Here is a 12177-nt window from a genome sequence, read left to right on the forward strand (position 1 = left end):
ACAGATTACTACCACAAGCCCAAATAATAACAAAAACAGCAATAAATCTGCACTTTCCTGATAAAAACACTTTAGCATACATGATTTATCTTCCTTTTCTTCTTGCCCCAAACGTAATGTCAAAGGTCCTTATGGGTGTTGCAATTCTGATCTTATTACAGGTTTTGGAATTTTGGTTAACATTCCTAGGTGTTTTTTGCAATGTTATGAATTCACTCTGTCTTGTGTATTTCTAATTTTTGTTCCTAAAAATCTAGACACATTGGAGAGCTTCCTCTGCATCAGAGAGCAACTGGAATACAAATCTATATTCTTCTGTCTTGTTAGAAATGTATGGAATTATAAACTCAGAATTACTTTGAACTTTTGTCTGTTAGCACTTTCCCAGGTTCCTTAACCGCTTCTTTTCTCCAACCTAAAGAGCTCATCTCCAGGCTCACATCTGGGTTCCATGGAACCAGATCTGCTGCTAATTTGATAGCTTTACCTGCTAATGGTCATCCTAAGGGCACTACATTTCCATAAACTCTTCTGCCTTTTTCATCTCATATTTAGAAAGATGATACTGAGAAGACAGGGAAATCAAGTAGGAAGCTATTGGGCTAATCCAGGATGATATAATGATAAAAATCTGCCTTAGGAAGCATTAGGAGAATTAGCAGGAAATGTAGTAATCATCTACCACAGTTAAGCACTTTTTTTTTTATAGCTAGGGAACCATACGAACAAAAGTGTTAGAGTTTTCCATTTTCTCCAAAAACATGTAAGATAGCAATTTTTGAGAGGGATTTCAAAACATGCTAGTGATTTGTTGATTATCAATAGATTTTAGGATCTTTATGTATATTAAGATAATAAAGACTTTTAATACTGTGAAATCATCTGTTGTACCTTTGAGAGACTAGTGACAATGTCACTTACTTCTGTGTAATTCTTTTTTCCTGTAGAAAGGATATACATTCGTGGCTGAAGCATATACTGGTGATGTGTATGTAACATCCTCACGATGGAAAATGCGCCTCATTGGTTCTTATCATCCACTCCCATGTCTGTCTCGAGATCCTCCATGTAATACCTTTACCATAAAGGAAATCAGAGATTACTACATACCCAATGATAAGAAAATTGTATTCAGGTATGTGACAGAAAGGAAATGCATTCCTTTGAAAATATTAATAATTTTTGTATTAAAAATTGACTTTAAATTTAAATATTTTATTTTAAATATTAATATTACCAAAATCAATAAATTTTCTGTAAAATCCTTGGTGAATTTTGAACTTCACTTTTATACTCTTTTGGAAACAACACAGAGAGTAATGTGATTATATAAATGTTATATAAGATCAAGCCTATGTTGCACATAATGGTTTCTTAGTCCTCATCGTATTTGACTTTCATTGAACATCCTAACACTCTTCCCTCTTTTTACTCTCTCCTCGTTCTGTTCCATCTCTAACTCTTCTCTTGTGTAGGTTTCTCCTTATCTGCCAACTCATCCTTCTTTTCATACATATTTATATATTCTCCATAAATAGCCTCATCATGGACTCCACTCTCTTTCATTAATCAGCCCTTCTGATTCTCATTCCCTCATACCTCTCATCTCTATGCCCTCCTCTTTATTCTCAATGTCCTCCACTACTTCAGGGCCTCATTATATTTTGTCTATAAAAATGCTGTGTCCATGTCTCCATTATATTCACTCTTCATTTTTAACTATTTCTCTGTCTCTCTCACCTTATTCATTTACATATCCATCCTTTACTACCAGAGTAGTTATCTAACAAACACATTTAAATATGTGATTTCCCGTCTTTAAAATCTGGACAAATTTCCATTGGCTGTAAAGTAAAATCCAAACCACAAACACTCCTGCCCAGCCTCCCAACACACTGTGCACTCTCTTGATGGAGCTATGGACCAACTCCTGACATATTTGTGATGTGATTTTATCTTGCCCATGCCTTTCCTCTTATCTTGTTATATTCTGTCTCCATTTTTCCACCTAGCAAAATTTATCACTTTTAAGGATCAGTTTCAAGAGTCAAATCTTTTATACCCAAACCTCCAAATATAACTAGTTAGTCCTGGTCGTGTTTCTATAGTCTTTGGTTCTTTCTAAGAATGTGACATATCAAATTTTATCTGGTTAATTTCACATCCACCTCCATGAGAATTAACATTTATTGGAGGCAGGAACCATGTCTTATCAATACAGGACGTATTGATATATGCCTGACACGTAGTTGGCCTTCATTAAATATTGTTAAATGTTCATTAAATGAGTTGTTAGAATACTTGTCTTCTCTTTTCATATATTTTTTCTATGCAGAAAGTTTGGCAAATATGTTATTAAGGAAATAAAAATCACACATAACCTAGAAACTATCATTGTTAGTATTCTATTGTATTTTCTTAGAATGTTTTTTCTATTCACAGTTTAACATTATTAAAATCATAACATAATTAAAGTTTTATAATCTGACTTTTTACTTAACATTATAGTGTTAACATTTCCCAATACCATTAAGACATTTTGTGAACTCTTTTTCATGATTATCTAATAATTATTCATATGAATATACAAGTTTTTTGGTTATTGGTTATTCCCTGTTGTTACAAATTTCCTTTTCTACTTTTTCTATAGTATTAATAGAGATATGATGGGCATATTTTATTGTAAATATTAAAGAAAATTTCTGATTATTGTCTAAAGATTTATTGTTTTAAGGAGATTAAATATTTTAAAGAAACCATACATATTGGTAAATTGGTTTTCAAAAGTAAAACCCAAGTCTTTTTGACAGTATAGGCACAAATAATAATTCATTGTATTCTGGCTGATTTTTCTCTATAATTAATATTTATTTGCTCCTTAAAACCTTTTTCCCTTTAACAAACATGCTCACATTTTTTGCAAAGAAAGATAATCAACAACAAAACTAAATTACAGAACAATATATACAGTATATCCCAAGTATATTTTCTTTTTTTTTTCCTAATATCTTTATTGGAGTATAATTGCTTTACAATGGTGTGTTAGTTTCTGCTTTATAACAAAGTGAATCAGTTATATATATATGTTCCCATATCTCTTCCCTCTTGCGTCTCCCTCCCTCCCACCCTCCTTATGCCACCCCTCTAGGTGGTCACAAAGCACTGAGCAGACCTCCCTGTGCTATGCGGCTGCTTCCCACTAGCTATTTTACATCTGGTAGTGTATATATGTCCATGCCATTCTCTCACTTTGTCACAGCTTACCCTTCCCCCTCCCCATATCCTCAAGTCCATTCTCTAGTAGGTCTGTGTCTTTATTCCCGTCTTGCCCCTAGGTTCTTCATGACATTTTTTTTTTCTTAAATTCCATATATATGTGTTAGTATATGGTATTTGTTTTTTTCTTTCTGACTTACTTCACTCTGTATGACAGACTCTACGTCCATCTACTGCACTACAAATAACTCAATTTCATTTCTTTTTATGGCTGAGTAATATTCCATTGTATATATGTGCCACATCTTCTTTATCCATTCATCCGATGATGGGCACTTAGGTTGCTTCCATGTCTGGCTATTGTAAATAGAGCTGCAATGAACATTTTGGTACATGACTCTTTTTGAATTATGGTTTTCTCAGGGTATATGCCCAGTAGTGGGATTGCTGGGTCATATGGTAGTTCTATTTGTAGTTTTTTAAGGAAACTCCATACTGTTCTCCATAGTGGCTGTATCAATTTACATTCCCACCAACAGTGCAAGAGGGTTCCCTTTTTTGCACACCCTCTCCAGCATTTATTGTTTCTAGATTTTTTGATGATGGCCATTCTGAGCGGTGTGAGATGATATCTCATTGTAGTTTTGATTTGCATTTCTCTAATGATTAGTGATGTTGAGCATTCTTTCATGTGTTTGTTGGCAATCTGTATATCTTCTTTGGAGAAGTGTCTATTGAGGTCTTCTGCCCATTTTTGGATTGGGTTGTTTGTTTTTTTTGATATTGAGCTGCATGAGCTGCTTGTAAATTTTGGAGATTAATCCTTTGTCAGTTGCTTCATTTGCAAATATTTTCTCCCATTCTGAGGGTTGTCTTTTGGTCTTGTTTATGGTTTCCTTTGCTGTGCAAAAGCTTTGAAGTTTCATTAGGTCCCATTTGTTTATTTTTGTTTTTATTTCCATTTCTCTAGGAGGTGGGTCAAAAAGGATCTTGCTATGATTTATGTCATAGCGTGTTCTGCCTATGTTTTCCTCTAAGAGTTTGATAGTGTCTGGCCTTACATTTAGGTCTTTAATCCATTTTGAGTTTATCTTTGTGTATGGTGTTCCAGGTATATTTTCTTATGTTTATAGTTGTTTATATATTTTATATACAGGTAAAATTTTAGAGAAAATACTAAACAAAAGCACATAAACTGAGGGCAATAAAAGGGTTGAAGAATTCTCTTTTTAATCTATCTGCTTCTTGTAATATATTTGCATACTGCCTATTAGAAGAAAGCAAAAAAAAAGGAGAGAAGGAAGGAAATGTGCCAGTAACTAAAAATAACAATTGTGATAAAGTATTTTAACTACTATGATAGGAAACCATTGTATCACACAGCAGGGCCAGTATTAGACTCAGTGATATTGAACCCAATACCTAAATTAGTCATAGCAGCTGGTCCTAAATCTGTCAGGATGAGTTGAGAGGAAGGTGAGGAGAGAACTGCTTGACTAGCACATGTAAAAATTCAGAAATTAGAGAGAATATGACCTTTTCAGTATGATCTTTGTTTTGTTTGCAAAATGGGGTTCTAGGGTGCTATAGCAAGAAGTAAGATCCAGAGGTTGGCAGGGCCCTTTCCTGAAGGGCCTCAAGGCAAGAGGAGATTCAGATTTTACCATAGAGGCACTGAGATGCTTTGGAGGATTTTAAGCAAAATGGCATTAATAGACTGTGTTAAAACATTATGTCTGCAACTATGAATTGAAAAAGTACTCTAAATATAATTTCTAAGAACAGAAAAAATGTTAGAACCTTATTGTTATGAAATTATATGTAATCATAAAAGGTACAAAACATGAAAAAAAAAGGAAAAAAAGCTCACTCGGAAGACTGCAGTGTGTTGTATGGATGAAGGGAAACATAACTGGAGAGAGGGAAACCAGCCACGTAGAAGTTGCAGAATAACCCAGGTGTGTGATCATGGCAAGTGAAATAAGTCAGTGTATTTGTTTACCAAGGCTGCCATAACAAAGGCCCACAAACTGGCAACGTAGGTAGCTTACGCAACAGAAATCCTGACTGCCACAAGTCTGAGATCAAAGTGCCAGCTGGACTGATTCCTACTGAGGGCTGAGAGGGAGAAGATACTCCATGCTTTCTGCTAGCTTCTAGGGGGTTCTAGTCATTGGCATTCTTTGACTCATAGATTTATCACCCTGGTCTTTCTGTTCCTCTTCACGCACCATTCTCCCTGTGTCCCTCTGTCTCCAAACTTCCCCTTTTCATAAGGACCTCATTTTAACTTGATTATCTCTGGGAGATAATCTCTCTAAGAATGGTGACATTGTGAGGGGCTGGGGGTTAGGACTCCACCATGTTTTTGAGGGGGACACAATTTAACCCATAACAGGCAGTGACAATGAATCTAGAGGAACGAGAAAGGATTTTAAGGTACCAAGGAAGTAAAATTGAGAGCGTTGGTTGATTGGGGTTTGACTTGGGGAACTGTTGGACAGTAAGTGTCATTTACTTAGTTAGAGGTTACAGGAAGAGAACCCCATTGGCTGGTTGGGCAACAGAAAGACAATAAATTCTTTTTTTCTTTTTCTTTTTTTAAAATTTTTTTGGCTGCACTGAGCCTTCCTTGCTGCGTGCGGGCTTTCTCTATTTGCGGTGAGCGGGGGCTACTCTTCGTTCCAGTGTGCGGGCTTCTCATTGAGGTGGCTTCTCTTGTTGCAGAGCACAGGCTCTAGGCACACAGGCTTCAGTAGTTGCAGCACATAAGCTCAGTAGTTGCAGCAAGAGGACCCTAGAGTGTGCAGGCTTCAGTAGTTGTGGCTCACGGGCGCTAGAGCGCAGGCTCAGTAGTTGTGGTGCACGGGCTTAGCTGCTCTGTGGCATGTGGGATCTTCCCGGACCAGGGATCGAACCCGTGTCCCCTGCATTGGCAGGCGGATTCTTAACCACTGTGCCACCAAGAAAGTCCTAAGTCATTTTTAGGTGTTAAACATGGTAGGCCAGTGAAATGTCCAAGGGATACTGCATAGGGGAGTCGGGCTGGAGACACAGATTTGGAACTCATTATGCTGTTTCTGCCCATGAAGTGCCCAGGAAAGTTTGTACAAAGAGAGTCAGATCCAGGACAGAATATTAAGATTCTCTGATATGTATCAGTGAATGTCAGTGTGAGAGAAGTCTAAAAGTAGCACCTCTGAAATAGGAGGTACAAAAGTTATTATGCTCATGGAGAAAAGTTTTTGAAGAAAGAGAAAATGAGGGTTGATTCGACTTTGTCAGATTCTCCTAACAGTTCAGGAAGATGAGAACTGAGGTTTCTATAGGGTGGTGACAAGGTGCTTGACACCATGGCAAGAGCAAGTTTAGCACCTTGGTTGGGGGCAGAGTGGAGCGCTGTGAGCGAGTGGGAGGTGATGAGCCAAGGACAGTGGAAGTTGACAACTCTCCTTAGATTGTTAGCTGGGGAATAAAATAGAGCCGAGACTGGTCAACAGGGTTGATTGAAGATTTTTTTTTTTTTGGTTTGTTTTTTGTTTTGTTTTGATCTGTCTTTCAGTGGGTGAGAACTGCACAGGTACAAAAGCCAATATCAAGGAGAAATAAAGTGGGGAAATTTAAGATAAGGAAGAGAGAAGATAGAAAAGCAAGTTTCTAGAGAAATTGAAAGTTTTTATAGGGTCCTGAACATTTGCAAAGATTCACCTAAAGTAGGAAAGAACCTCAACAAAACAAGAAACCTCTTAGACTGCATTAAGGGAGGAGTTGGGAAGGAATTAGACTGCACATTTCCAGTCTTTTTTGTAAGAGGTTCCCAACCGGCTTGGTTAAAGGGTGAGAGCACAAGCGACAGGTACTACTTCTGACTTCTCTGTATTTTTGTGAAAGAAAATACTGTTAACAGTATTTAACAAATGCTGTTAACAGTGAGGTTTTGAAAGCTGCTGCCGGTTGTGCTTTTTGTCCCACTAGAGAGGAGGGGCGTGATGGAAAGGTTTGATGTGGCAGTAGTTTGCAGTCTATCAAGTTTTATAAGTGAGTGCTTATTATATCTAAATAAAACGTTACATTTCCTGTTTGGGATATGATGATAATAAACATCCGATATTTAACTTCATTTTACCACAGCATACTGGGATCTTTTGCCAAAGTCTATAATAGCACTACTATTTCCAGGATTTTAACTGACTTTATAAAGTGGTTTTACTTGTAGATTATCATATCAGAAAATGATACAGTTTCTTTTAGCTATTTGAAGGAAAGACCAGCATACTTGTTTATAAAAGTGAATGTTTTTCTTTATAGGTATTCAGTTAAAGTTGCATTACCACATCCTGTTACAATACAGGTACGCACATCCAAACCAGATGCATTCATCAAGCTACAGATCCTAGAAAATGAAGAAGTTATCGTGAGCTCCACTGGGAAGGGCCAAGTTATCATTCCAGCAATTAACCTCTTGGGGAATGAGAAAGCCTTGAGCTCCCAGTGTAAGTGTGGCTTTTAGAATTGGTTATTTAGATTCATAAACAGATATTTATGTTTATGTAACTGATTTTCTAAATGTTTTAAGATAAAATAGCAAGTAAACATTTAATTGCTAAAATTTGATATAATGGGAAATATTTTTTAAAAACTATTGCTTTTGTGTGCCAAATTAGTCTCTGAAGATCAATAGATTTGTTATAACTGTGCTTTAAAAATTATTACCTGAACCTTCTTAGACTTCTGAATAAGAAATAGATTTTTATTACTTTGAAAAATACTTTTATTACTTTTATTCCCAATTAATTATTTTTAGAAAATATTCTACTTATTAAAATTAACAGAAACTTTGAAGTTATTACTTGCAATGTAATAGTCACAGGAGCTTTTTTTTTTTTTAATGGCGGTATAATTGCTTTACAATGGTGTGTTCGTTTCTGCTTTATAACAAAGTGAATCAGTTATACATATACATATGTTCCCATATCTCTTCCCTCTTGCGTCTCCCTCCCTCCCACCCCCCCATCCCACCCCTCCAGGCGGTCACAAAGCACCAAGCTGATCTCCCTGTGCTATGCGGCTGCTTCCCACTAGCTATCTACCTTAGGTTTGGTAGTGTATATATGTCCAGGCTTCTCTCTTGCTTTGTCACAGCTCACCCTTCCCGCCCCCCCATATCCTCAAGTCCATTCTCTAGTAGGTCTGTGTCCTTAGTCCTGTCTTACCCCTAGGTTCTTCATGACATTTTTTTTTTCTTAAATTCCATATATATGTGTTAGCATACGGTATTTGTCTTTCTCTTTCTGACTTACTTCACTCTGTATGACAGACTCTAGGTCTATCCACCTCATTACAAATAGCTCAATTTCGTTTCTTTTTATGGCTGAGTAATATTCCATTGTATATATGTGCCACATCTTCTTTATCCATTCATCCGATGATGGGCACTTAGGTTGTTTCCATCTCCGGGCTATTGTAAATAGAGCTGCAGTGAACATTTTGGTACATGACTCTTTTTGAATTATGGTTTTCTCAGGGTATATGCCCAGTAGTGGGATTGCTGGGTCATATGGTAGTTCTATTTGTAGTTTTTTAAGGAACCTCCATACTGTTCTCCATAGTGGCTGTACCAATTCACATTCCCACCAGCAGTGCAAGAGTGTTCCCTTTTCTCGACACCCTCTCCAGCATTTATTGTTTCTAGATTTTTTGATGATGGCCATTCTGACTATTGTGAGATGATATCTCATTGTAGTTTTGATTTGCATTTCTCTAATGATTAATGATGTTGAGCATTCTTTCATGTGTTTGTTGGCAGTCTGTATATCTTCTTTGAAGAAATGTCTATTTAGGTCTTCTGCCCATTTTTGGATTGGGTTGTTTGTTTTTTTGTTATTGAGCTGCATGAGCTGCTTGTAAATTTTGGAAATTAATCCTTTGTCAGTTGCTTCATTTGCAAATATTTTCTCCCATTCTGAGGGTTGTCTTTTGGTCTTGTTTATGGTTTCCTTTGCTGTGCAAAAGCTTTGAAGTTTCATTAGGTCCCATTTGTTTATTTTTGTTTTTACTTCCATTTCTCTGGGAGGTGGGTCAAAAAGGATCTTGCTGTGATGTATGTCATAGAGTGTTCTGCCTATGTTTTCCTCTAAGAGTTTGATACTTTCTGGCCTTACATTTAGGTCTTTAATCCATTTTGAGCTTAGTTTTGTGTATGGTGTTAGGGAATGATCCAATCTCATACTTTTACATGTACCTGTCCAGTTTTCCCAGCACCACTTATTGAAGAGGCTGTCCTTTCTCCACTGTACATTCCTGCCTCTTTTATCAAAGATAAGGTGACCATATGTACATGGGTTTATCTCTGGGCTTTCTATCCTGTTCCATTGATCTATCTTTCTGTTTTTGTGCCAGTACCACACTGTCTTGATTACTGTAGCTTTGTAGTATAGTCTGAAGTCAGGGAGCCGGATTTCTCCAGCTCCGTTTTTCGTTCTCAAGATTGCTTTGGCTATTCGGGGTCTTTTGTGTTTCCACACAAATTGTGAAATTTTTTTTTTAGTTCTGTGAAAAATGCCAGTGGTAGTTTGATAAGGATTGCATTGAATCTGTAGATTGCTTTGGGTAATAGAGTCATTTTCACAATGTTGATTCTTCCAATCCAAGAACATGGTGTATCTCTCCACCTATTTGTATCATCTTTAATTTCTTTAATCAGTGTCTTATAATTTTCTGCATACAGGTCTTTTGTCTCCTTAGGTAGGTTTATACCTAGATATTTTATTCTTTTTGTTGCAATGGTAAATGGGAGTGTTTTCTTGATTTCTCTTTCAGATTTTTCATCATTAGTGTATAGGAATGCCAGAGATTTCTGTGTATTAATTTTGTATCCTGCTACTTTACCAAATTCATTTTAGCTGTAGTAGTTTTCTTGTCACATCTTTAGGATTCTCTATGTATAGTATCATATGTCATCTGCAAACAGTGACAGCTTTACTTCTTCTTTTCCGATTTGGATTCCTTTTATTTCCTTTTCTTCTCTGATTGCTGTGGCTAAAACTTCCAATACTATGTTGAATAATAGTGGTGAGAGTGGGCAACCTTGTCTTGTTCCTGATCTTAGTGGAAATGCTTTCAGTTTTTCACCATTGAGGATGATGTTGGCTGTGGGTTTGTCATATATGGCCTTTATTATGTTGAGGAAAGTTCCCTCTATGCCTACTTTCTGCAGGGTTTTTATCATAAATGGGTGTTGAATTTTGTCAAAAGCTTTCTCTGCATCTATTGAGATGATCATATGGTTTTTCTCCTTCTATTTGTTAATATGGTTTATCACATTGATTGATTTGCGTATATTGAAGAATCCTTGCATTCCTGGAATAAACCCCACTTGATCATGGTGTATGATCCTTTTAATGTGCTGTTGGATTCTGTTTGCTAGTATTTTGTTGAGGATTTTTGCATCTATGTTCATCAGTGATATTGGCCTGTAGTTTTCTTTCTTTGTGACATCTTTGTCTGGTTTTGATATCAAGGTGATGGTGGCCTCGTAGAATGAATTTGGGAGTGTTCCTCCCTCTGCTATATTTTGGAAGAGTTTCAGAAGGATAGGTGTTAGCTCTTCTCTAAATGTTTGATAGAATTCGCCTGTGAAGCCATCTGGTCCTGGGCTTTTGTTTGTTGGAAGATTTTTAATCACAGTTTCAATTTCAATGCTTGTGATTGGTCTGTTCATATTTCCTATTTCTTCCTGATTCAGTCTTGGCAGGTTGTGCATTTCTAAGAATTTGTCCATTTCTTCCAGGTTGTCCATTTTATTGGCATAGAGTTGCTTGTAGTAACCTGTCATGATCTTTTGTATTTCTGCAGTGTCAGTTGTTACTTCTCCTTTTTCATTTCTAATTCTATTGATTTGAGTCTTCTCCCTTTTTTTCTTGATGAGTCTGGCTACACAGGAGCTTTAATAAACAAATTATTTCTGAAATAATGGACAACAGTGATACTCTGAGATATATTCAGTTTTTTGTTTTTTGTTTTTATGGTACATGGGCCTCTCACTGTTGTGGCCTCTCCCGTTGCGGAGCACAGGCTCCAGACACGCAGGCTCAGCGGCCATGGCTCACGGGCACAGCCACTCTGCAGCATGTGGGATCTTCCCTGCCCAGGGCATGAACCCGTGTCCCCTGCATCGGCAGGTGGACTCTTAAACACTGTGCCACCAGGGAAGCCCTATTCAGTTATTTTAAGAACTTGATTCTGAGTATAAAAATAACACATGTCCAATGTAGAAAATTTGAAATATAGAAAATTTGAACAATGCAACAAGAAATCCCTTGTAATCATGCAGAAAAAATACTGTTAGTATTTTAGCTTTTATGCCTCCATTGTCTATTTTTGCATTTTCATTTTAAACAAAACTATGATTTTACCAATTTTGGTAACGGGTATTTCTTCTTAAAAGTCTAACTTTTTATTTGGCATTGGTTGGGAATCTCCAAACCTATGTTAAATAAGAGTGATGATGATATATTTCCTTTTCTTAAATAGAAAGGCTTATAACATTTAAGTATTATGTTTGTTGTTGACTTCTAATAATTGCCCTTTTTAACATTTAAGAAAGTTTTTCTACTGACAGCTTAGAATTTTAATATGGGATGGGTTTGGAACTTTATTAATTACTTTATTGTTGTTTATAGAAATCATCAAATGTTATCCCTTTGAATTTCATAAATTAATTTTTAATTTGGAATCATTCTTGAAATAAAACGTATTTGTCTATAATATTTTAATAAATTCCTATGTTTAGAATATACTGTTTTATTTAGTTTGTTAGATCATATTTTCTCTTTAACTTTTAACATTTATAATATTTTTACAATTTCCAAGTAACTCTTTTGGCTAGTCTTTTCTTGTTAACATCTTAATTAATTTTTTGGAGTTAGAAAGTGTGGCTGTATATTTTCTATTTTGAGGATT

At 36.2% G+C, this 12177-nt stretch overlaps 1 protein-coding gene across 2 annotated transcripts in view; it reads left to right on the top strand.

Annotated features, from left to right (window-relative positions):
- The window catches only part of ADGB (androglobin), a gene marked incomplete at both ends in the record, with an annotated part of 169012 nt that overhangs the window by 127126 nt on the left and 29709 nt on the right, over positions 1–12177 (top strand). For both annotated transcript variants that reach the window (XM_082669389.1, XM_082669388.1), the window contains 2 exons: positions 948–1135; positions 7525–7709. In XM_082669389.1, the coding sequence (XP_082525515.1) occupies positions 948–1135; positions 7525–7709 (373 nt within the window). The remainder of the gene's footprint in view (positions 1–947; positions 1136–7524; positions 7710–12177) is intronic.

This window comes from Grampus griseus (genome assembly GCF_964374135.1).
Source record: "Grampus griseus genome assembly, chromosome: 13".
NCBI lineage: Eukaryota > Metazoa > Chordata > Mammalia > Artiodactyla > Delphinidae > Grampus > Grampus griseus.